General features: G+C 37.9%; 1 protein-coding gene and 2 pseudogenes across 1 annotated transcript; 1 reads left to right on the top strand and 2 right to left on the bottom strand.

Moving 5' to 3' along the window:
* Positions 1-625: 625 nt before the first annotated feature.
* LOC102432358 lies at positions 626-1496 on the bottom strand (annotated as a pseudogene).
* An 11648-nt stretch (positions 1497-13144) lies between these two features.
* LOC102432038 (actin-related protein T1-like) lies at positions 13145-14273 on the top strand. The gene is given in 3 exon segments (XM_014460632.1): positions 13145-13187; positions 13190-13861; positions 13864-14273. Coding segments are annotated over 3 exon segments (1125 nt in total).
* Positions 14274-22183: 7910 nt separating this feature from the next.
* Positions 22184-22505, bottom strand: LOC106698091 (annotated as a pseudogene).
* Between the last annotated feature and the right edge of the window lie 3195 nt (positions 22506-25700).

Here is a 25700-nt window from a genome sequence, read left to right as displayed (position 1 = left end):
CTCTGATTATTTCATCCACTAGTTATATTAGGAGTTATATATACACCTGTACCCTAGTTACATTAGACTGCTCTCTCTTCTCAAAATATGATGTGAATTTCCATTCTTCCACGTTGTTGATCAGGTTATCCCTTCTACCTGTATTCCCTATCCCCTTTCATGTGTAGCAAATTACCAGCCATCATTCAAATACCAGATAACAGATAAAAATGTCATTTCTTCATGAAGTCTTTCCCCCCAAAAAAGAGTACTATAATTAGTGATTATAATAATAAACTGAATCATCAAGAAAAAATTATATATTTTGTATATTCAGTTTAATAAGATAGAATAACACTAAGCTAATTTCTTTTTTTTTACTTATAACTCCAGAACACTTTAATTCTAAAGAGCTTTAATAAATAAAAAGCCCCAAGTTTCCAAAGCCCATCAAAAAGGGAATGAATAATCAGTCTCAACAGAGCTGTGGGAAATTTTTTTAAAGAAGGAGGAAAGGAGAAGTTGGTAACCATTCTCTTTCAAAAATAAAACACTGCTTCCTCAAATAACCACTCAGAATGTCACTTGATATAAATAAGCAGGAGGAAAATAACTGTCATATTTGCCTTATATGCAGTACTGGGCAATTAAATGCCAACTTAGCTATTTAGGAATGGCTTGCCAAAACACTGAAAAAGTGAAAGACTTCATCCTTGTCATAGACTGCCACTTCAGTGGAACATTCAGTGCACATGACTGGGTGATAGATTTCTTCCACTTCTATTTCTGCCTGCTCTGTAGCATCTTCATGGCTAGCCCTCATCTTCTTATGGCCTCGCTTTTTCTTCCTGTTCTCTGGGGTTTTGTATCTTAGAACCTCCTCTTTGTTGACAGAACAATTCCTCACACACATCGCTCTATACTGAGTTTTGTATGATTCATGCCTTTGATAATCAAGACACAGTGTGGTCATGTAGGCAGGGCAATTCAAGATAGCATCGCTATTTGAAACAGTCTGTTGCTGTTGAAGTGGCCTCTGTATTCCAAAACCATGGTATCCTCTTCTCCGTGCATCAACCCAGGCCTGATCTCTGTTATCGTTTTCAGGATCATATAGTAATTCATCATTTGTTAGACTCCTGTGTCATTTCTTCCTTTTTCTCTTGGTCACCTGTGCTGTTTTGTCTTCATCCTCAGAATCAGAATCAAAATATATATCATCATAGTACTTTGTGGAAGCTATTCCAACTTTTCCATTTCCTGAAGAAGACCCTGTTTTCAGGGAAGATAATTTGACCTCCATTTTTTTTTTTGGTGGAATTTAATTCAGCTTCCATTTCTTTTTCAAATTCATCTTCACTTTCTCCAGTAAGACATTCTCTGATGAGTTTTCATTTTTGGTCAGGAGTTCCATGTAAAAGCACATTCACTTCATCTTCAGAACTGCTCAAAGCCGGCTCCTCATCACTAGGTTCTTAAACTGCGCAGGGGTCATGGTCATCTTGGAGCCAGTTCATGGTGACCTCTGCACTCAGACACCATCTGCAGACGGCCACAGAGTACGTTTCCTCCGGGTGTCCCTTCCTTAAGCTAAGCTAATTTCTTAATTGGGAAAATTATCTCCCCCAAATGGTCAAATTAAAACTAACTTCACATTTCAAATGAGTAACTTTCAGTTATCTTGGAATTAATTTATGTGTAACAACTGTCTCTAATTATTGAAAATAGCCCTAGCCAGTTTGGATCAGTGAATAGAGCATTGGCCTGAGGACTGAAGGGTCCTGGGTTCAATTCCGGTCAAGGACACATGCCCGGGTTGCGGGCTTGATCCCCAGTGGGGGGCGTGCAGGTGGCAGCCGGCCAATGGTTCTCCCATCATTGATGTTTCTATCTCTCTCCCCCTCTCCCTTCCTCTCTGAAATCAATAAAAATATATTTTTTAAAAAGAAATGTTGTCTTAATATGCCTTCCTTTCTTAAGATTCAAACAGAAAAAAACACACATATGCTATATATAACCTTATTCTATAACAATTAATCTAATATTAATATTACAGAAATATATAATATTCTAGAGCTTCATTTATTCATTCAACCAACATACAAATTATGGTCACTCATTCTACATTGTGGCTCCCGCAGGACCTCAAAGAGTTAACGTATTTGTTTCACACTCCAGTTTGGAATGCCACTCTTTTTTCCACTATTGGAATTCTGTTCCAGCATTACATTACAGAGCTTCCCTAATGCCTGCCTATGGGGATGCAAGTAATGGTGCCATCTGACACTTATCATAATTTCATTCAAACTCACATTGCTTTTACATTGTATTTTCTTTTACTATTCTGGCTCCAAACTGCCAGCAGCAGGCTCAAATTTTACCTAAATGGAAGCATTTTGACTTGGGGAGAGAACACTGCTCAGTGCCATTTCCTTAATAGTATACATTACTGAAGAGGGAGGGTTCTGACCCAGGGCCAAGTCCCCTTTAACCAGAGCATGGTAAGTTTCAAGGGCAAGACAGCAGCCCCTGCAGAGATGTGCAAATCCTTGCTGAGCAGTGAAAGTGGGAGAAGAGAATCGCAGTGGAACCTGTCACCCCAAATTAAGGCTGGGCCTGAAGCATTTATGTAAAGAGAGAAAGAAAAACAAGTTGCCAGATAAATACATCTTAACTAGTCCTCCCAAATGTCTTCTGCATATGTAATGCTAAGTAAGTTCTAAATGCTAATCAAAAAGATAGCATGAAATAAGGTTTTGAAGAAGGCAGGTGAATCATGCAGGATAATAAGAATCAAGGGACAGATAAACTGTTTTAATTCACTCAAATATCTGTTCTAAATAGGGCCTAGAAACAGAGATGTCTATGTAATGAGGGAAACAATAAGCCAGCCCTACGAGGAAGTGTAATTGAGGATGTAGAAGTAATAATGATACAACCTGAGGTAAAGAAGGAAGGGTATTAAACTGTGAATTTGCAGGAAGCAGTCAGGCTTCCAGCTGTCAAAGAAGTTCTAGATATTTTCAGTGTTGGGTAAAGAGGCAAAATTCAAGTCAGCAGGGACAAAAAGTTAGTTGGTGGGGCGATAGGGGGCAGGCAGGAAATAGTGTGAAGAGGGCAAAACAGGAGCTTCTTGGATTGGGGAAAAGTATGATATCAGGACGCATGGTGGCCCCTTACTCCTTTTAGCACCTATCTATATCCTAATCAATACTCACCTCCTCTCCTTCCCACTCCTGCAGGTCCTCATAGCTTCATATTGCCTCTGATTTCTCAGGGTTCCTATTGACTGTCCCTCTATGGTTGGCCCTATTCCAAGAGACCAAAATTCCAAAACTTCCCCTTCCTATCAACATCATGTTCCCTCCCAGAGAACTTTGTAGGTATCTGGTAATACTGTAATCTGTTTTCCTCAGAACTTTGGTTTCACAAAGTACTTCAGGACAGTGGGTGGGCTCAGCACTACCCTGTGTCAACTGAAAGAAAATCTCCACTTTTGTTTACTTTATATATTGAGGTGCAGAATTTTTTTCAAAATGATGTTGCTGTTAATAAAGACAGGAAATCTGTGACAAACACACACAATGAGTCACTCCTACTGTGAACTACCTTTTGAATGAAGCACTTGTCTAGCTGGCCCGTCTCTTAACCAGGGCTTATGTGGAGGATAGCCTTTCTCAGAAAGGTCTTTTCATGGCCTTTCTGATCACATTCTATAGGCGGCTGTTTAAGGCTCACACTAGCTCCAGGTACAGGACTTACCAAGATCAGGCTCAGTTATTCCTGGCAAAACAAAACAAAACTTGTTCCAACCCCTTACAAGGATAGATTGGCTAAAGACCTTACAAAATTTGCTCAGCAGTTTTCTCTTCTGTATGTCTCTGGGGTTGTCCATTCCTACTTTCAGTCCTTCTTGAATCTTTTATAGAAATTTATATTAACTTTTTAATGTATTTTAAAAATATTTTTTATTGATTTCAGAGAGGAAGGGAGAGGGAGAGATAGAAACATTATGAGAGAAAATCATTGAACAGCTGCCTCCTGCACACCCCCCTTGGGATCGAGCCTGCAACCCAGGCATGTGCCCTGACCAGGAATCAAACCATGACCTCCTGGTTTATAGGTCGACACTCAACTACTGTGCCACGCCGGGCAGGCCAAATGCCTTTTGATGAATGTTTTTATCACAAATGGGACTGAAAAAGAAAGTATCTAAATATGAGCCTAGCCCAACTGTAGTAGACACAACTTAAAGTATGAAAGATCATGAATATCAACATATATGAAAGCAACAGATACACTAGTCCTAAATTATGTTCTTTTGACTTGTATTAAAGTCAAATGTATTAAATTACATTTTTATACCTGAAAAAATGTAGTTATGTTGTACTGATACATTCAGTTATCTCAATGTGAGCAATTAAAACCACAAAGAAGATAAGCTGAATGTGGATGCTATATATAGAAGCTGAAAATTGGACTCGTGCTAGGTGTCACCCACACAGTTTTATATTGATCAGGAAAATAAAGATATATTGACAGGATCATGTTTTTCTGGTTGTCTTTCAAAAATAACACATGCACTATTTTTAGTAATAAGCATGGTATTTTACTTCTATGTTAAGAATTCTACTTTTGGTCTCCAGCTGGAAAATCCAGAGTTCCTATGGTTGCTAGGAAACCAACAAATATAATTCTTCAATCTCTTATAATATAAAGGTATAATTATACACTTGCTTACAGGGGGGAAAAAGACATTCAAACATTTTTTTCTAAAATTAGATTAACTAATGCAATCATTTCTATATGGGAAATAAAATTATGCAGGAAAATAGCAGTTAACATGATAATAGGAGAATCATCTGAACTTCCTATTGTTCTCTCCCACCCTCCATCTCTTCAGCTCTACCCTTTTTGAAAAAATAATCTTGATTTGGCCCTGGATGCAAAAGAAATTCTTTTATGAGTGCCTACAGTAATATTTCATTTAGCTCCCCTCCAAAATTAGAAACAAGAAACTCATTATAGTGGGTTATGAAATTTTCTCCTGATAGATTCTCAAATTTGTTATTAATATTTCATTATTGTGATTGCTGATGGTCTCAGGTTCAGAGGAAAGTTTTTTTGAGATAATAAATCTCCTGCCTTATGAGAAACATTATTCATAAACTTATGTAAAAGATCTGCTCTTTCATTGTAGTATAAGCAGCTAACAATCTATCTGTGTGTGCCCATCTGACCTTGCAATTACTGGCTTATCTCTATGATGCATTGCAATGTAGTTATTAATTCTACTTCCTTAAGACTTTTATTCTTTTGCTCTGTAGGTCAGCCAAGGAAAATGATAGAGATCCCATTAGTAACAATTATCAGCAACTCAGGAGGCATGTGGAAACCATTCTCTTAAATTTGTTCCTGAAGAGAAGTAAATGTTGATACCTTCAGTTCCAGGAAAACTTTTTTTTTTAACTGAGGAACATCAACTCAATGGTAGCAGTTACTGGCTGAGAAATTGAGAGCAAGAAAATTCAACTACATTAGGGCTCTCAGCTGTAAATGAACCAGTTTGTTTCTCATGAGCCTTCTGGCCAAATTCCCAACTATTATTGCCTTTGCCCTGTTCCCAGTGGTACTGCCTATTGCATGATTTAACACTGTTAGTCTTGCTAGTAAGAGAGAGAAAAGAGGCATGTCTTCAGACTGCCCTCAAAGTGTCAGCCTTACAAACACTAAGGCCCCCTATTCCAACAGTTCTAGAACCACATTTATCTAACTTTATTTATAGTCTATTTGTCTCAGTCAGAAATGCTCTTTAGAATGCCTCTTACTTCAGGGAACTATGCTTTGTTTGGAAGTTGGAGATGGTGAAAGCATGGCATTAGAGCATCATAGTTGTGAAAGGGATTCATAATAGATCATGGTACTCAGCATACTGCCCAAAGGCAGGTTTTGAAAACTATTCTGAGCTAATTATTCCCACCTTCTCATATATCCACTTGGGCAAGAAGGGCAATGAAGTAGGAGTAATTCTGCATGAAAAAGGATGGGATCACACCATGGTACTCTGAAAAGAAAGAAATGTGTGGTGGTGACAGAACCTTAAATAAAACTAAAAGTTTTAGTTTAGATAAGGAATCCAAAAATGTGTCCACTGTCTATAAGTACCAAGCTGTCTGATACATAGTAGATGCTCAATAAATATATATTAATTCATTGAAACCTAGATTACTCTATTTAAGCCCACATTCATGGTTTAGTTATGAGAATAGGGTACCAAGAGGCCAGAGCTGTAAATCAAATGGCCAGTGCTGGCTGTACTCACTAGCAAACAACTTCTCTTCTATGCCTTAATAAAAAAAAAAAAAACACACAAACAAACAAAGAACAGTCAAGGATATCAATGACTATATGCAGAACCAATAAAATGAATGGTGCCTTTGGCTGCCAAGTGTGTAAACCTCAGGAATATAGCAGAAGGAAAAGTATATTTCAGCATGTGGCAGGAAGCCCAGGTATAGTCATGCATGGTACTTGGAAATAAGTTCCCTTTACATAATTTTCCATATGGGCAAGGCACACCCATTTCCTCCAGTGCCCATGACACGCATGACCTATGATCCCAGCACATACACATGCACTTCACTCTAGGGTAAAAGTATTAAAGGGAAATAGCCAATAGTCTGCATATTTCCTATCATAATGAAGTCTCAAGAGATGTATTACCTTTTCAAAGAGGATGGCTGTGATAGAACCCTAAACTAAATAACCCATTAGCCCTTTCCATAACATTATATTACATAACCCTAAACATTCTCTATCTTATATCCTGGGAGTCTTAAATGGAGGAGAAACACCACAGAATCCCTTATCAAACACTCATCAGTTTTTCTTGGGTGTAAAAAACAATAAGAAGACCTAATCTCCCCTTCATATCTATATAGTTTATAGGATTGCTCCTCTTATGGCTTCTGTATAAGTAAAAATGTGTAAAAAATTAAAGGAGTCCACATTGGTATAGTGGAGAAAATTGGTGGCCTGATATTGAAAAACACCCTTAAATATTATCCAGGCTGCACTGCACTATAAAAATATGGGCTATTTGTTTGGAATGCTTACAAATCACAATAGGCCTGGCTAGAAAAGTCACTGATTTATAACTAGAAGGCAACACAAATGTTCCTATGCCCAAGAAGTGTGTGTGTGTGTGTGGGGGGGGGTATTTTGGGGAGGGAGTTGTATTTGATTGAGCCCTATAGAACCTGTAGTGAACGTGTTGTATTAAAACACAAATTATGCTGCTTTTGAGTAAGAAACTGGAGGACTGACACCTTAACTTGCCTGTTTACTGGTGTGTGCCTCTTTCTAGCAATTAACTATGATGGTTTTATTATGGTCTGTGGAACTGCTAATCAATAGGGTGGGATGCTAGTTACAGTCCACAGCCGGTCCTGTGTGCCTGCATAATGTCCACAATTTTGCTCCCAGCTGTTCAGTCTAATCCATTTATGGCTGTTTATGGCTCACAGTCAGAAAAATCTTCTATTTACAGCTCATTCATCATTCTTAACATTTTTGCAAATCCAGGCTGAATGTTCTGAGGGTGGGAAATAAACCCAGACTTCCCCTGTCCCTTTTGCTATCTCAGCACATCAAACCCTTCTTCCTTTGAAAGGCCCACAAACTATATTTTGTCACACTCCAAATTTACATTAAACTGGTTTCACCTGACCGGTGAGATTATGCTAGTAGAAATTTAAAAGGCAAATGTATAATTCTAATATGTCTTCTGCTTTACAGGGAGCTAGATAATTCTAAAGTGTTTGTCCTAGTGCTTTGGAAACAGAGTAGGGAGGGCATGGAAGAAAGTCAACAACCAGTTGTGAATATTAATGCTAATTGAAATTTGTACTAGAGAATTAATATCAACTAATTATGTTTAGGATTTGATTAATATGACTGAAAAAAATTAAGGAATCTCACTAATACAGAAGAAGTAGAGTATATAATTACCAAACAAGTAGAAAGGACAAAATGGATTTTTTTAAAAACCTCAGTCAATCCTTAAGAAGGCAAAAAAAATGATATGAAAATAAAAAGCATAGAGAATGTAAATAAATGGAAACTTTTAAAAAAGAAATTAATCTAAATTGATCAGTGATCACAATAAATGCAAATGGCTTAATACACAATGCAATAACAAAAAAATTGAGTTAATACAAATTAGTGGTGACAAATATTCTTGTTTTTCTCATTTATTTACTCTATCTCTATCATTGAGATGTTTATCTAAGTATTTTCTGAGATTATGTTTCCTGATTTACTCACCTATGGGTAATGAGTTCTACAAGTTTGCCCCCTACGCTGTGAAAAAAGTTTGCCTTCCATTTATCCTAAAATGGCCTTTGGAAATTCCAAAGGGGCCCACTGAGTCAGTGCCCTCGGTGGTCCCGGATCTGTCTCTTGCTTCAACAGTGTTTGGACTGAACCTACCCAGGGATGCCCCTTCTTCCAGCCTCCAGCCACACTCCTGCATCTTATCCAGTCACCCCTTTCAGAACCACCTCCGAGACCAGCCAACACACCGTTTTGTTTTGTTTTGTTTTTTCTACCTTAACTTCTTATTGCCGAACAACCATGAACTCCCAGACTCCGCTCGTTAGAATTATTCCACCAAGGTGGAGGCTGTGGTCAAGCGCCTGGCCAACCTGCATCTGCGAACCCCCTCCCGTGGTCGGCAAACTGCGGCTCGCAAGCCACATGCGGCTCTTTGGCCCCTTGAGTGTGGCTCTTCCACAAAATACCATGTGCGGGCGCGCATGTACAGTGCGATTGAAACTTCGTGGCCCATGCGCAGAAGTCGGTATTTTGTGGAAGAGCCAGACTCAAGGGGCCAAAGAGCCGTATGTGGCTCAGGAGCCACAGTTTGCCAAGCTGCAGTTTGCCAACCAAGGCTACACCTACCTCTCTCTGGGCTTCTATTTCCACCGCGCAACAATGTGGCTCTAGAGGGCAGGGCCACTTCTTCCTCAAAGCGGGAGGACGCTGAGCATCTCTTAAACATGCAAAAAAATGGGATGGCTGCATTCTCTCCTGGTCACTCTGAAGCCTTCCCCAGATGAGTGGGGCAAAACTCAGGACGCCATGGAAGCTGCCCTGGCCTTGGAGAGGAACCTGAACCGGGCCCGTGTGGAGCTGCAGGCCCTTCTACCCACGCAGACCCTCAGCTCTGTGACTTCCTGCAGAACCACTTCCAGGGTGAGGAGGTGAAACTCATCAAGAAGATGGGCTACACCTGACTCACCTCTGCAGGCTGACTGGCCCTAGGCCTGGCTGGACGAGTATCTCTTAGAAAGGCTCACCCTCAAGCACAACTAGGAGCCTTTGGAGCCCAGAGGCCTTTGAGAGGCCCCTCTGCATGCCCCTTGTGTCTGGCTTTTACCTGAGCCTCTCCCTGAAACTATTAGTCATTCTTTAAACCACCCTGAAGCCCTCTCCCATGCACTGGACCAAATGAAACAATAAAGCTTTTTGCAGACAAAAAAAGTGGGGGGGCACTGAGGTCTAATATTTTGGAAGTCACAAAACATTGCTGGGTTCCCTTTTTAACTATTTCATGGTTCCATCGGTATCAATCCTATTATCCCACAGCTCTCCCCTTCTGAGTGAAAAGGTCTTGTCTGTACATTCTGTCCAGAGAGTTCATTACCCAGGCCCACGCCATCTCATTTTGGAAGCAGGGAAATAATCCAGATGTTGATTCATTGTTATAAAATTCAAATTTAGAAAATAAGTACCTATTGATCTCAGAACAAGTATTTCAGTTACAGAAAAGATTCTAGCCACCAAATACATAAATAAATAAACACAATTAGACCAATTTTTTATATAATTTCTTCTAGAAAATTATTTCCACTCTTTTTGACCTAAGAAAACACTCAAAAAATACTTTTGTTGTTTCTGTGAAATAATAAGGCAAATATTTTAGGTAAGAATAAAAAACACAAAAAGCCTTATGTTGATCATAAATGTGATATTAGTACACATTTTTTTAAAATATATTTTATTGACTTTCTACAGAGAGGAAGGGAGAGAGATAGAAAGCTAGAAACATCGATGAGAGAGAAACATCGATCAGCTGCCTCCTGCACATCTCCCACTGGGGGTGTGCCCGCAACCCAGGTACATGCCCTTGACCAGAATCGAACCCGGGACCCTTCAGTCCGCAGGCCGACGCTCCATCCACTGAGCCAAACCGGTTTCGGCTATTAGTACACATTTTAACATGAAATGTATTTCTAACATAATGTGTAATTATAATCATAAGAAATGATAATTGTCTTTATGTAATATTAGCATAATATCACATATAAATTCCTAAATAATTTACTGCTTTTTGTTTGGGAACCAAATGTTTATACAAAGGAAAGTTTAAGTATTACTAAATGTTATAGTATCAAAAATAGGCAACAACTGATTTATTTGAGTTCTTGCAAAATATTTAAAGAAAGAACTTGTTTGTTATTATATTTTGCTGCTCTTTTTCTAAATAACAACCTAAGAAACAAGGTATTGACATTAGATTTTCTCTCCCACATAATTTACTGTGCTTGTAGTCTTCATTCTTAATAAAAAAGAGCAAAAATGGCTATAATTAATATACTATTTCTTCTTTGTAACATTAATCTGACATTCCAAAAATGTTTAGTATACTGAACAAGAATTTGATCAAATTAGGGCAATTTATGACTCTAGTAAAAATGCATCTTAAGGTATATGCAGTATTATTATTTATTCATTCTATTTATTGACATTTAAATTTTAACATTGGTATTACTGATGCTTCCTGCCTTAAACTAACATTTTATTAAGTATATAAATTTCTGTGAATATATGATTAAGAATAAAAATTATTAAAACATTAAAATGGTCATAACCATGTGGGAAATTTACAATGTTTGAGCTGAATGATTACTAACACCACAACTAGAACTTGAGCATGCCAATCTGATTGTTTTCTTATCCCCCTACATGCTCATTCGGTGTATGCTACATGTCTCTCAAACTGATCTATATTAGGGGTAAATGTTTAAAAATGATGTTTTTATTAAGTAGGTAAGGAAACAGATGTTAATTGGTATTGCCTTTAATAAAATAATACTTACCTGGAATACATTGGAAAATATGGGGATTCAAGACCAGCGATTGGAAAATACTGTCATACTCTGGAACTGACTTAATTGCAAATTAAAATATATTAATTTGATTATTCTTTCAGTTAAGTTTCACTTGGGAAAATTCATAGCTAAAATTGCATGCTTATTCATATGAAACAATTGAGAAATGGGCTAAAGTCAAACAGGATTATAAAGACAATTTACAATGTAAGCATTTGAAGGGAAGCATTCCAAACAGGAATGGTATCCCTTTAGAAGTGGTCAGATTGGGAGGCTACAGCTCATTCCAATGATGCCATTCAAAATGCTGTTTTAAAAATGCGCTTCATGAAGATATTTCTGGGCCATTTTATATGCACATCAAAAGATAGTGTATTTTTTTATTCACAAGTGGCATTTATTCAGATTAATCAGATCTATTAATGAGGCTCTTGCAGCCTCATTATAACAAGAGTTAGTACTGCAAACGATTAATGAAAATAGCAATACTATTCAATGGATTATTCCAGCTTCAGTATGTTTTTTTTAATATAAATCTTTAAGAAAGAGTACAGCTGGCATGGCTCAGTGGTTGAGCATCGACCTATGAACCAGGAGGTCACAGTTCAATTCCCAGTCAGGGCATGTGCCCAAGGTTTCAGGCTCGATCCCCCGTGTGGGGTATGCAGGCGGTAGTGAATAGATGATTCTCTCTCATCATTGATATTTCTATCTCTCCCTCCCTCTCCATTCCTCTCTGAAATCAATAAAAACATTTAAAAAGAGGAAAGATATCATCTATATCCTAACCTTTCAACTTATCACACTGGAAAAAAGAAAAGCAAACTAAAGTCAGCAGAAGGAATGAAATGAAAATGAATATTGCAGAAATTATTAAAATGGAGAATAGAAAAATAATAAAGAAATTAATGAAACCAAAAGCTGGTTCTTTAAAAAAAGTTCCAAGAAAAGTAGAGAGGATATTACTACCAATCTTACAGAAATAAAGATTATAAATAAATACTGTGAACAATGGTAAGTTGTATAATAGGCAAATAAAATGTGTTATATCCAAACACTGAAAAATCTTAAAACCAGTATGCTAAATGAAAAAGCCAGTCATAAAGGCCACATATTATGATTCCATTTATAATAAAAAGGCAGAGAAGTTAAATCTATAGAAACAAAAATACACAGGAGGGCGATCTGAAAAGGGTTACAGCTAAAGAGAGCAAGATTGTCTTTGAGGTGAAAAAAAATGTTCAAAACTTGACTTGTGATGTTTGCCCATATCAGGGAATATACTGAAAGTCATGGAAATATACACTATAAATGGGTGAATGTATTGTATGTAAACTTTATCTCAATAAAGCTGTTAAAAACAAGAAAACAAATATAAGCACCTCTGTAACTGGATTATGGCCATCCTCACTCCAATTTGAACCAGTGTCTCATGCTTAGTTCCTCCCCTTAGCAAAGGGAAGGATATTTTTGTTATTCCACAAAAAGTAGCTCAGCTGATTATAGAGACCAGTTGTTTTTTGGTTTTGGTTTTGGTTTCTTTTTTTGGGGGGGAGGGCAAGCCCACAGCTGGGCTTACTAACTTGGTTCTAGGGCTAGAACTCTGTTTCAGGTTCACACAAAGCTATCCATAGATATGGTTTACCTTCCTCTGTTTCACCCTAGCAGTACTGGTACCTCAGAGACCCCCAAACCTTAAAGTCCCTCTAATGCTCTCTGGGGACAATTGTTACCATGACGACATTGTTACATAGCAGGTAATCATCAGTGAAATAGCCTCACCAGGCTCTGGGCTGCCATACGGAGAAGAATATTCATGGGTTGAAGATGGGGTGCTTTGGGGTATTGGGGACAACCTGCTAGCTTCAACTGAGTGACAACCTGATAACTTGGGTATCCTGTGGCTTTAGAACTTCCAGAGGAGCCTACTATTTCACCCCATGGTTAAATGTGCTGGATTTTGGTGAAGTTCAGTAGAACATTCTTCAGGTATGTTTAACCCATACATATTAGACATTCCAGCTGTAGTTTTTGACAAGGATCAGGAGTCTGCAAAGTAGGCCTGTCTGGAGAGAAGACACCCCATCATGTCATCAGTTCTGTCGTGGGGCATCCTCAGTTTAACATGCCGTTATCAGAACCCTGTCAGAAAAGCTACATTGTGGGGGGAAATGCCCAGTACAAGTATGAGGCCTTCCAGTTACACTATCCCATTGAGCGTGGGCTGGTAACAGGGTGGGATGACATGGAGAAACTCTGGGAATATCTTTTCGAGTGGGAACTGGGAGTAAAATCCTCTCAACAGCCTGTACTCATGACCGAGACCTCCTTGAACCCAATGAAGACTCGAGAGAAGATGGCAGAAGTAATGTTTGAGACCTTCAAGGTGCCTGCCTTCTACCTGTCCAAACACAGGGCAGCAGCACTCTATTCCTCTGCCTCTGTCATGGGCCTTGAGGTGGACAGTGGGGAAGGAGTCACTTGCACGGTTCCCATCTTTGAAGATTACTCCCTGCCTCATGCTATCACCAAGCTCGATGTGGCAGGGAAGGATGTCACAGAGCACCTTGCCCAGCTGCTTCTCACTAGTGGGAGCGTCTTCCCTTACATACTCAACAAGGACTTAGTGGATGACATCAAAGAGAAGCTGTGCTATGTGGCCTTGGATCCAGAGAAAGAACCACATAAGAGCCCAAAGGAAGTCCTGAAAAATACCTACTGCCAGATGGGAATGTCATCTACGTAGGGGAACAGCGATACCAGGTGCCCGAGATTCTTTTCACACCTCAGCAGCTAGGCACCCACAGCCTGGGACTCTCAAAAATGGTGGTCAGCAGCATTATGAAGTGTGACATGGACATCCAGAAGAATCTCTTTGCAGAAATTGTACTGTCTGGGGGCAACACTCTCTTCCCTGGGCTTGAGGAAAGACTTATGAAAGAACTGGAAGAGCTGGCTTCAAGAGGAACTCCCATCAAGATCACAGCTTCTCCTGATAGGTGTTTCTCTGCCTGGATTGGTGCATCCATCACGACTTCTCTGAGCAGTTTCAAACCGACGATCATTTCTGCAGAGTTCCTGGAGTTTGGGACATTTGTCATTCAGAGAAGATGCTTTTAAAGAAGCCACAGCACAAGGAACAGCTGAAGGGTCATATCATAGAAGCAGTAAATGAAGGTGAAATCTTCCCATTGTGTTCAATAAAAGTGATAGGACATTTTGGATTTTAGTTCATTTTTGTTGGTGCCACAGTAATTACTGATCCAAGTAGTGATTTTTTTTGTCAAGGGTTCTCAAACTGGGTTTATTTGAGCAATGGGAGGAACTTGAATCCCTTCATAAATACATGCAAAATATTTGCTTATTTGCATAAGTACAGTTTTCTAGGGGGAGAGAATACACCTTTCAACAGATACTGAAAGGCCTTCAATACCCAATAGTGTTCAGCACCATCAATGAAAATACCCAAACCTTTTTATAGATCGTAGTAAGTTTCTGTTATTATTTTATTTGTAGATAAAGCAATTTTTTTTCAAGTTCCCATATTGAAGATAATTTTTCAAAATTTTCTATTTGGTTCCTAATTTTTTTGTTTTGCTTAATTAATCCTTTCACAGCAATACTTTTTATAATTTACACTAGTGTGAATCTTTTTAAGTGGTTCTATTTCACCCTTCCTGTCCTATGAACCTCTTCAATTGTTTTCTCTTCAGAAATACTTCGGATATAGTTCAGGCTGTATCCACTTGCAGGGTTTGTAGTAAAAGCAGGTGCTTGAGCCTCATGCCCACTTTTTGACTCAGTGGAGTCCCTGGAATCTTCATTTTAATCAAATGTCTCAGTTTTTTATGTTTTAATTGATTTTCTTTACTATATTTAAATTGATCTTTATTGTTGAAGGTATTACAGATGCCCCCTCGTTTTTCCCATTGACCCCCTCCATCCCGCATCCACTCCTCCCAGGCCTTCAACATACAGTATTATTTTCTGTGTCCATGGGCTATGCATATAAAATTCCCAATCACTCTCCACTGGTCCCCCAGCCCTCCTCAGAGATTCGTCGATCTGTTCCATGTTTCTATGTCTCTGGATCTCTTTTGTTCATCAGTTTATTTTGTCTATTATATTTCACATATGAGTGAGATGTGATACTTGTCTTTCTCTGGCTGGCTTATTTCGCTTAGCATAATACTCTCCAGATCTATTCATACTATCTCAAAGAATAAGAGATCCTTCTTTTTTATAGCTGCATAGTATTCCATGTGTAAATGTACCACAGCTCTTTTATCCATTCGCCTATTTATGGGCACTAGGGCTGTTTTAATTGATTTTTAGAAACATAGGAAGGGAGAGGGATAGAAAGATAGAAACATCGATGGGAGAGGAGCATCATTGATTGACTGCCTGCACTCCTGCATGGCCCCTACTGTGCATAGAGTCTGCAACCCAGGCATGTGTCCTGACTGGGAATCTGAATAGACAGATTACAACTAAGCACATATATTGTGTGTCAAGGGAAGAAATTCTAGCTCTTCTAAATTTGGAAATTGCCTTTATACCTTCTCTAATTGAGGTTGTACAGTTTCTCTAGTTAAGGCTGACTTTCTGAAAATTGTATGGAATCAAAAATGTGTTTTCCCTCCCTTCCTATCTCATTTTTAGTGTTACTCTGTGCTATATCCAGGTTTGTCAAATATGCAGGGTTTGCAAGCTGTCCTGACTTTCCAAGGAGGTATGCCACCCAGGTCTGCCATCCAGCTTGGCATTAGTTACTTAGGGGGGGAAATGACAGAATCAAGTTCCATGTCTTTGGCAACTACATAAAATATTTTCTCCTGCAGTTGGAAAGGAAACCATATTCAGCTTCAAGAAGTGTGTTCTGACCTGCCCAAGGCCAGTCCTCTGCACAGTAGTACTTGCAGACAACAGGCAAACAAGCAAATATAACTGAAAAACAATGCCAAGTTGACAAGTTGCTAAAAATGTACCTCATACAGAGATTATGAATAAAAAGAGTATAGCCTCTTTTACAAAGAAGTACCTATAGATTAGAATAATACTAGGATGAAAACTGGCCCTTGCAACTAGGATATCATACTGTTCTTTATATATAAAGATCTGACAGTCTTTGAATACAGATGACTCATAGAGATGGAACCCAAGAGCTTTTAATTACCTAAGATAGTACGTCAGGCTTTATCTGTCTTTTCTCTTTTATACACACATATACACACACCACAATAAGGAGATGGGATGGAAAAGGGTGTCCAAGAGATCCAAAGCCCATTAGTATGAATAAGAATGCATGTGAATACTGTAATTTATCTATTATAGTTAGCCCTTAGTCATAAAATCAGTTTTGAACTGTAACAACCTCACCTCACAAGGGATTCCCATGCTCTTTAAAGTGAAAAAAAAAAAACTAATATGGCTTTGGTTGTTGTGTTTTTTGTTTGTTTGTTTGTTTTTTGTCTTTGCAATAGGGAAAAGAGAAAGAGGATGAGAGGAAATAAATGTAATAAATGAAGAATCAAGGTAGCAGGAATTTAAAATTGATAGCATGGTGTGGCAGGAAAAGCACAGGACTAGATGTCAGGTGGCATGGAGTGAAGTCTGATTGCTGCCACTCACTACTAGTACAACTTTGCATAAGTCATTGAACCTTTTTCTGAGCCTACATTCCCTCATCTGCAAACAAAGAAAAAACAGGATCTTTCAAGCATACTTCTCCAGATTATGCTGAGTATCAAATGACTTACGGCACAGGATAGTAGTTGACCAAACATAAAGTCCTATAAAATAAAGGTGGTTAATGCAATTTTGCTTTTTAAAGAGACCCATAAACCTTGGTGTCTCACTCTTGATTGATAAGGACACCAAGGTGAGGTGCAGAAGTTAATGTCTCGGGATATAGGACATATGTAGTAACATCCTGGGGAAAATAGTCTTCATTAACCAGCTGGCTTGTAACTGCCACCACTACCAAATACCCTTTGTTAACAATGCACCTCCAGTATCCATGATCTCCTCAGAAACCTCCAAATCCAAGAAGTTTACAGCTTAAATACTCAATTCAGTTAATGTTGTATTGGCATACAGCATCTTTGAATTATCTTTCATGTTCAAGAACTACAATCAACGTTTTAGAAAAACTGTATCTGCTCTTACTCCAGTAAATGTAACATAAAATTCTACATATCTTTATAGGAGCTGTCATTTACCTAGAATTGGTTATCTTTGATAAATTATAAACTGTCCTTAGAAGAGAGGTTTTCAGCCACAACCGATGTAATGAAAAAGAATCAGAGACACCACAAGACACTGATTGTGTCATGGAAGGGTCATTCCTCCTCCTGAGGGTCACAGCAATAAAATGCTCGAGGGACCCTGACTGATCCCATCAAAGTCAGATGGCAGTTTGCTCCTCAGTTTGTCCTTTCTTGTTTTCCTATGTTTTAACTTAGTGCTTTGTTGATACCGTATTGCCTCTTTCTTGCTTTGCAATTCCCTTCACCAGTTTCATGTCATTATCCTCTTTTAAGAGAAACTCCTTTTCTGAGAAGCTTGCCTATAATCACCTTACCATTGCTATGCATCCTTTCTGACCTGTGAAATGCCTCCTATCAATTTACATTCATTCATTTCAGCAGTTTCTCCTTTTTGCCTTAGCTGCTCACTTTCCATGCTGTCTCCCATTCTCATTTATATGGGATTTCTCTTTCCCATTCACAAAAGGTTGCATTCATTTATTTCCGTGACCTCAGGAAGCCTTGATCCTGACACTCATATGACTATAAGCTATTTATTCCTTTTGCAGCACAAATAATTTTGAAAGTTTAGCAGGTGGCTTCCTCACCCCCTTGGGTTTTTAACTCCTTGAAAAGAGACTAAAGTTTAAAAGAGCCTAATGTTGCCTGAGTGTTTTAAAAGTAGTCATCCCAAATAATACAGGAAAAGGTCCTAGTTCAAGACTAGTTGGATAATGCAAGCTTGAGCCAAAGAGAGCTGGTATAATCTGTAGAGTCAATACAGAACATACTGACTTTAAAAAATACATATAATATTATCCAGTTATTGGTAATTCCAATTTTAACCAAAATATTATTACTGAATATACTTAGATATGACTATATACAGGATGTCCCAAAAATGTATACACACGTTAACAGTTGATAGCTCAATTTTGAAAATAAAATGTATTCTAATAAGCACTGCCTTTATAATTATTCAAAGTGTGTGTATACGTTTTGGGGGGACAGGCTGTGTAGCTTCCACAATGGATAATCCTATTGAAAAAGCAGTCTTCTTCAATTTGCAATCTGCTAAAATGAATATCCACAGATGTAACACAAAACCTCTGCCACTTAAATATCATTTATTCTCAGTTTTTACTTCCAGTTCTCTGATATTTGTATGCGTTGTTTTTAATGTCCAGATCTCATTTGGGTCATATTATATGAACTTTGCAACTGCCCCCTTGGCTAATGAAACACTATAATTAAAGATCTAAATTTACCTTTAATGAATCTTTGTATCATTTGAGAGAAATATCCAATAGGCTATTGAGCACCATGAAGGTAGTCATTGAGAATTGTTATCCTCTACTCACAATTTGACCCTCTCAGAGAAAGTGTACTAATACTTTAATGGGCTTGATTTCATTTATATAATAGCTCCTTAGTGAATCATTTCTGTTATCAAAATTAGTATGACATTTTATGATAATTATATCAAAACCACATGATGGCACAATCCAAACAAATCCCAAATGATGGACATTCTACAAAATACCTGACCAGCACTCCTCAAAACTGTCAAGATCATAAAAACAAGGAAAAGTCTGAGAAGCTGTCACAGCCAAGAGGAGCCTAAGAATACATGACAACTAAATGCAATGTGATAACCTAGATAGAGTTCTAGAACAGAAAAAAGGAAATTAGGTAAAAATAAAGGACATGGGAATCAAGTGTGGACCTTGGTTAATAATAATATATTGATATGTGTTCATTAATTGTGATAGATGTATCATATTAACTTAAATGCTATTAAGAGGAAATGGTGGACATAGTGTATAAGGGAACTCCCTTTAGTATCTTTGCAATTTTTCTGTAAATATCAAAACAATACTAAATTTTTTGGAAAATGTTTATTTAAAATACAATGTCTGGCAAACAATGAAAGATAACCAGGCACAAAATAGATATTGCAATGTAAGAGAGAAAAGGCATAAATGACAGATAAAAGAGGAGATTCACAAACTTACATAAAATAAGATTAAAAGGTATAATACAAATATGCTTAATATTCTCATGGATGTAAGCTCCTTAACTTGAAATTTTAGCAAGGAACTTGACACAACAAAAATAACACAATATTATTAACTACTAGAGGCCTGGACCATGAAAATTTATGCACTGGAGGAGGGGGTCCCTCAGCCCGGCTTGCCCCCTCTCACAGTCTGGGAGCCCTCAAAGGTGGGAGGTGACCCGGCGATCAGGGGAAGGTGATGCCCCCATCACACTTCTGCTGCTGCCACTGCCGGCAGCGCAAGCCTCAGCTGTCCCTGGTTACATAAGCCTCAGGCGGCCCTGGTCAGCTGGGCAGCTGCCATCCAAGGCTTGCCTGCACCTCGGGCCAGCCCTGGGCAGCTGGGGGGCTGAAGGCAGGTCCGGCCACACTGTGTGCCTTGCTGCCCCCTGCCTGGCTGGGCTGAAAGGAGTGTGGGACTCCAGTGGTAGACACAAGGAGTGGCCAGACCCGCCTGAGGGTGTCTGCCATCCCTCCCCCCGGTGGAGCTAAAAGGACTGGGGGACTCCGGCAGGGCTGAGGACACTGGGCAATGCCATCTTGTGGTTATGGGTGCCACCATCTTTGTGATGGTGTGATGGTCAATTTGCATATTCCCTCTTTATTCGACAGGACAGTCATTGTGCTGTATATTAGGTCTCCAGAATGTATTCATCTTGTAACTGAAAGTCTGTACACTTAAAAAGTATTTCATTTTAATTTTTTTAACAGTATCTTCTATTCCACCCCCAGCCTATGGTAAGCACCATTCTATTTTCTGTTCCTATAAAATTTGCTGACAGAGTAAATCTCAAGTGTTCTTAACACATACACACATACACATACACACACACAAATGGCAACTATGGGAAGTAATGGATTTGTTAATTAGTTTGACTGTGTTAGTCATTTCACAATGAATATATATATCAAAACATCACATTTTTCACCAACTATACTCAATTTTTATTTGTTAACAAATTACATTTTAAAAGCATGTAAGTTTGAAAAAGAATTAAATAAAACCTACATGAATTATGAGATTTCATTAAAATAAACAATCCATGCCTCATTGGAGTTCTAGAAGAAAAATAGAGGGAGAAAGGAACAAAAATTATATTTAAAGAAATAATGGCTGAGAGAAATTCCAAAATCTGGGGTGAGATTTGGACCTAAAAAGATCTTCTCCAGGATACATTATAATAACTGCCTTAAAACAGTGTGTGTGTGGGGGGGGGGTGTGTTTAAAAACAGCAAAAGAAAAGAATCGTTTACATATGAAGGAACCTCCATATGGCTATCAGTGGATTTCTAGGCAGAAACCTTGCATGCCAGGAAAGCTGGGAAGATATATTCAAAGTGTTGAAACATCCAACCAGAAATACATTTCCTGGAAAAGTTATCCTTCAAAAATGAAGGTGAGCTAAAGAATTTCCAAGACAAACAATACCTGAGCAAGTGCATCACCACTAGACCTGCTTAAAAGATATGCTAAAAGGACAATAATTAGTAAAATGAAAAGATATGAAACATACTACTAAAGAAAAGTATGTAGTCAAATTCAGAATACTCCAATACTGCAATACAGGTGGTATGTTAATCACTAAAGAAAAGATAATCACGACAAAAATAACAAAGCTGGAGGCATCAGACTTCCTGGTTCCAAAATATATTACAATGCCTTAGTAACAAAGAGTATGGTACTAACATACAAACACATAATGGTACAGAATAGAGAGCCCAGAAATTTGACAAGAGAACCAAGAATGGTGAATAGAGAAAGGATAGTCTCTTCAATAAATGGCATTGTGAAAACTGAGTATTCACAAATCCTATATAATGAGAGGGATATGCTAATTAGCCCAGATATGCTAATTAGTCAAACTGAATATGCTAATTAGTCATGACCAGGATGCAAGTTGACCATCACTCCAACATACAAGATGGCTGCCCCCATGTGATCAAAGATGGTCTCCACCATGTGACCACAAGATGGCTGCCACAAGATGGCCTGCAGGGGAGGGCAGTTGTGGGCGATCAGACCAGCAGGGAGGGCAGTTGGGGGGACCAGGCTGGCAGGGGAGGGCATTTGGGAGTGATTGGGCTGGCAGGGGAGGGCAGCTGGGGGTGATTGGGCCAGCAGGCAGAGTGGTTAGGGGCAATCAGGCAGGCAGGCAGGTGAGCAGTTAGGAGCCAGCAGTCCTGGATTGTGAGAGAGATGTCCAACTGCCTGTTTAGGCCCGATGCCACAGGGATCAGGCCTAAACGGGCAGTCAGACATCCCTCGAGGGGTCCCAGATTGGAGAGGGTGCAGGCTGGGCTGAGAGACACCCCCCCCCCCGCAGTGCATGAATTTCATGCACTGGACCTCTAGTAAAATAATAAAATTGGACCCATATCTTGCACCATTCTTAAAAATTAACTTGAAATAGATTAAAGATCTAAATGTAAGACCTAAAACGGTAAAACTCCTAGAAGATATCATAGGGAAAGGCTACTTAACACTGGTCTTAACAATGATATTTTTGGATAGAACACTCGATGTACAAGCAATAATAACAAAAATAAACTAGTAAAATGCTACATCAAATTTAAAAGCTTCAAAACAGCAAAACAATCAACAGAGTAAGAAGGTAACCTATGAAATGGAAAAAAATTATTTACAAAATTGACATCTGATAGGTTAATTTTTTTAAGTGAACATATCAAGATTTTATTGTCATATAATAAAAAAAATATGAAGCTTAGAACTGGATCACTTGGTCCTTTATCTTCTTATCTCCTCCCAGTTCATAATGCTTGCATCTCTTAACAGCCAGCATTCTCTTAGATCTGCAGTTAGGCTCAATGCATTCAAGCTTCAGCACAATCTTCTTTGTAGTTTTAGCCTTTTTTTGGAAAATCAGCTTAGTCTGCCCACCATAGCCACTCTGCTCCCTGTCATAAGGCCGCTTTCCCCTGCACATACAGAGAATCCTTGCCCTTATCCTACTGTGTTACTTGGTGGGGTTGGTGCTTGTCACGCTTCTTACTGAAAGTTCGGCGGGTTTTAGGAACATTCACCATGTTTGTGAGAGCGCTATTGGCAGGGGGAAATCTGATAAGTTAATTTTTAAAATATATAGGGAACTCCTACAACTCAATAGTAAAAAAATAAAAACAAAGGAAACAAACTAATAACCCAATTAAAAATGGGCTAAGGTCTTGAATAGACATTTCTCTAAGGCAGATATAAAAAGGGTCAGCAGGTATGTGAAAAAAAATGTCACTAATCACCAGGGAAGCGCAAATCGAAACAACAATAAGATAACACCTCATTCTTGTCCAGATGATGATTATCAAAAGAAAACAAACAAATATTGTCAAGAATGTGGCGAAATGGAAATCCTTGCACATTGTTGGTGGGAATACAAAAGGTTGCAGCCATGATGGATAACAGTATGGAGTTTCCTCAAAAAATTAAAAATAGAACTACCATATAATCTGGCAGTATCATGTCTAGGTATTTAATTAAAATTATTTAAATTACAATTAAAATTATATCTCAAAGAGATATCAGCACTCTGTTCATTACAGCACTATTTACAACAGCCAAGATGTGGGAACAACCTCTATGTCTCTTGACAGATGAAAGAATAAAGAAAATGTGGCCCTGGAAAGTGCTTCTCAGTGGTTAGAGGATCAGGCCATGCACAGAAGGGTAGTGGGTTTAATTCCTGGTCAAGGGCATGTACCTGAGTTGCAGGCTCAATACCCACCTGCATCGGGGCATGTTCAAGAAGTAACCAATCAATGTTTCTCTCCCCCCCCCCTTCCATTCTCTCTAAAAATCAATGGAAAAAAATATCATCAGGTGAGAGTTAAAAAAAAAAAAAAGAACGAAAATGTGGTATATACAGTGGATTACAATTCAGCTTTAACAAAAAGGCAATTCTGCAATATATGACAACATGGATGAACCTTAAACAAATATGCTAAGTAAAACAACCCAGTCACAAAAAGACAAATACTGCACAATTCCACTTATATCAAGTGTCTAAAATAGTCAAATTCATGTAATGAAAGAGCGGAATGGTTGCCACAGACAAGAGGCAGGGATAAATAGGGAGTTTACTAATCAATGGGCATAACATTTTAGTCAAGCAAGATGAATATTCTCTAGAGATCTGCTGTACAAAATTGTACTTATAGTCAACAGTAATATATTGTACACTTAAAATTTCTTAGGAAGATAGTTCTCATGTTAATTGTTCTCACTACAATAAAATAAAACAAGTCAAGGATGGATGTTATAATTTCTTGGTTAATTACCAATAGAACAACAAAAGAATATATAAGTACAAATGGGAAAATAGAAATAAAAATCAATCAACCCAAAAGTACATTTTAAAAAGAAAACTGAAAGTAGAACAAAACAAATTAAAAGCACACAGTAAAGTAATAGATTTAAACCCAAATACACAAGTAACTGCATTGACTTGCTAATGAATGAAGTCAACATTTTAAGTAAAAGAAACAGACTCGCAGATAGTATTTTTTTAAAAGATGCTGTGTAGACGAGACATATCTGCCACAAAAAAATATAGAATGTTTGAAAGTAAAATGATAGGAAAAGCTATAATATTCAAAAATAACCTATAGAATGTGGATGTAGTTTTGTTAACATCAGACACAATAGATGATCATGCAAAAAGCATCATTATAGGTAGTAACAATAAGTGATAAACCCAGTCTAAACTTAATGCGGTCTTTAATATACAAAGCAAAAGTCACAGAACTTGAGCTACTAAAATAAGCATAAATACAAAGAGGAAATCCAAAAGGCCAGTAAATATTGAAAAAGTGTTCATCTCAATAGTAATCAAGAAAAAGAAAATTAAAATTATAATTAAACACTACTAGACACATACCAGAAGAGCAAACATTTAAAAGACTGAAAATAACAAATATTGATAAATATGAAGAGCAACATAAAATCTCATACATTGTTGGTAATATATGTAAATTGGTACCACTATATTGAAAAAAATCACTATTACTTTAAATATGAATTTAAAATATATTCCATGATTACAATGTTCTATTTTATCATTCAAAGATATTTTTGAGAGTGAAATGGAGTGCTATATATAATTATGCCAGGACAATAAATACTATTAACCAGAACTGATTAAGCAAACCAGAATAGTATGTAGTCTCCATATCCATGATCCCACAGTTCTCATTCTTAAGTATATATCCAACAGAAATGCATGTGCTTATACAACAAGTGTATTAGTCATAATAGCTAAAAACTGGAATGAACTCAATGTCTATTTACTGGAGAACAATGTGGTATATTCACCAAAAAACAACAACAAAGAACAACACGGATGAGCCTCAGAAATATTGAACAAAAAATAAAAGCCAGATACAAAATACATATTGTATAATTCCATTTACAGAGTTCAAAAAATAGGCAACACTATGGATCTTAGGAATATAAACTTAAGTGGCAAAACTATAAAGAAAATTAAGGAAGTAATGACCATAAATGTTATAATGGTTATCTGTAATGACGAATGAAGGATTAATACTTGGAAGAGGGCACAGGTGACTTCTGGAGAGTATGATGGCCTTCATTCTCTTCATCTGAGCTGTGTTGTAATTACACATGTTTACATTGTGAAAATTCATGAGCTCTATATTTTGTTTTGTACACTCTTCTGTATGTGTATTATATTATCCAACAGAATTTTTAAAAAGAAAATACCTGGTGCTGAGCAAGAAATTACCAAGTAATAATGTATAGAGAGAGGGAGGGGTTGGTACTGAAATCCAGTCTTCAATCATAATAAAAGAGATTCTTGAACAGCAATATCTTAGCCTTACTTTTGCTTTAAAAATAAATTATAAAACAAACAGCATTTACGACAAAAAATCCCACTAAAAAGTTATTCCTTGAGAAGCTGAATTCAATATTATACTGGAGTATTGAGAAGCCTCATCCAAGGTTTTTTACCCAACAAATATATCGAAGGAACCTGCTTATATTATAATCTGAACCCTCAGAATGGAACCTCATGGCCATGTTAGAATGAGACTTAGGTGTACTTTGCCCATCTTTCTGAATAAACAGGAGTAAACTTAATTTTTTTTCACGCGGGATATGGCCAAACAAGATAAACCAAAAATTATGCCAAAAGGCGTCCTTTCTCTTCCACATCTGACCTCCATCAACCTCAGAGATATCTCTGAAAGTGTTCCAAGAGATGTTACTAC

Source organism: Myotis lucifugus, unplaced genomic scaffold (genome assembly GCF_000147115.1).
Source record: "Myotis lucifugus unplaced genomic scaffold, Myoluc2.0 scaffold_2, whole genome shotgun sequence".
In the NCBI taxonomy this organism is placed as follows: Eukaryota; Metazoa; Chordata; class Mammalia; order Chiroptera; family Vespertilionidae; genus Myotis; species Myotis lucifugus.
Note: the sequence above shows the minus strand (reverse complement) of the source record. Positions and strands in the feature narration are given on the sequence as shown.